The sequence below is a fragment of the Wasmannia auropunctata genome, unplaced genomic scaffold (genome assembly GCF_000956235.1).
Source record: "Wasmannia auropunctata unplaced genomic scaffold, wasmannia.A_1.0 LD292120.1, whole genome shotgun sequence".
NCBI classification, from domain to species: domain Eukaryota; kingdom Metazoa; phylum Arthropoda; class Insecta; order Hymenoptera; family Formicidae; genus Wasmannia; species Wasmannia auropunctata.
The window spans coordinates 1-564 of record NW_012070770.1 but is presented as its reverse complement, the minus strand read 5'-3'; the positions used below and the strand labels follow the sequence as shown (position 1 = coordinate 564).

Below are 564 nucleotides of genomic sequence, written 5' to 3'. Positions count from 1 at the left end.
GCGGGGGTTCGTCTTAAGCAACTGTACGTTCCACAAATTTAACAACAGACGCAAATTTAATAATGTCTACTTTGCACCACTTTGTTTACAGTTTCGTGTACGATTTGGACGCGGCGTGATATTAAAAAGGCTGAATTATCAGTGCTCGATATCAGTTCAGCGATTATCGCCAGAGTCGAATCCATGCCGGAGGGCATGAATTACTTTTACGGCGGTCTGATACTCAGCGTCGCATTATGTCTCATACCATCGATAAAACGGCTGAGTGATCACATTGGATCAGATAACATCGGTAATGCGTCCGTTAGTCTTTTGCCAAGTGATATGATTCAGGTGAACTTTGAAACCTACACGGATGTCTTGTGCAGAATAATTGGTATCGCATTCGGGAGCACTTTTTGGTAAGAGAATATTCATTTCAGATTTGCATTTAAAAATGTTTACGAATTAGTTGTTTCTCTTTTCTTTAAACGACTGTACTCTTTTCTCAGGGAACGAACAGTGGTGCTAATTTCAACGTTCGAACGATTTATGCTTGATCTGTAGATCGGAAGAGCACACGTC

General features: G+C 41.0%; 1 protein-coding gene across 1 annotated transcript; it reads left to right on the top strand.

Annotated features, from left to right (window-relative positions):
• Positions 1-74: 74 nt before the first annotated feature.
• LOC105461349 (putative homeodomain transcription factor) lies at positions 75-546 on the top strand. The gene is made up of 2 exons (XM_011707849.1): positions 75-401; positions 492-546. Exons 1-2 carry the CDS (start codon positions 184-186, stop codon positions 544-546), a joined length of 273 nt encoding a protein of 90 aa, XP_011706151.1. The 5' UTR covers positions 75-183.
• The last annotated feature ends 18 nt before the right edge of the window (positions 547-564 follow it).

What these genes read in the sequence shown, in the direction of transcription:
- LOC105461349 (XM_011707849.1), top strand. Translation starts at nt 184, where the DNA reads ATGCCGGAGGGCATGAATTACTTTTACGGCGGTCTGATACTCAGCGTC. An exon ending in GCATTCGGGAGCACTTTTTG is followed by an intron (nt 402 to 491) that starts GTAAGAGAATAT and finishes CTCTTTTCTCAG; the next exon opens with GGAACGAACAGTGGTGCTAA.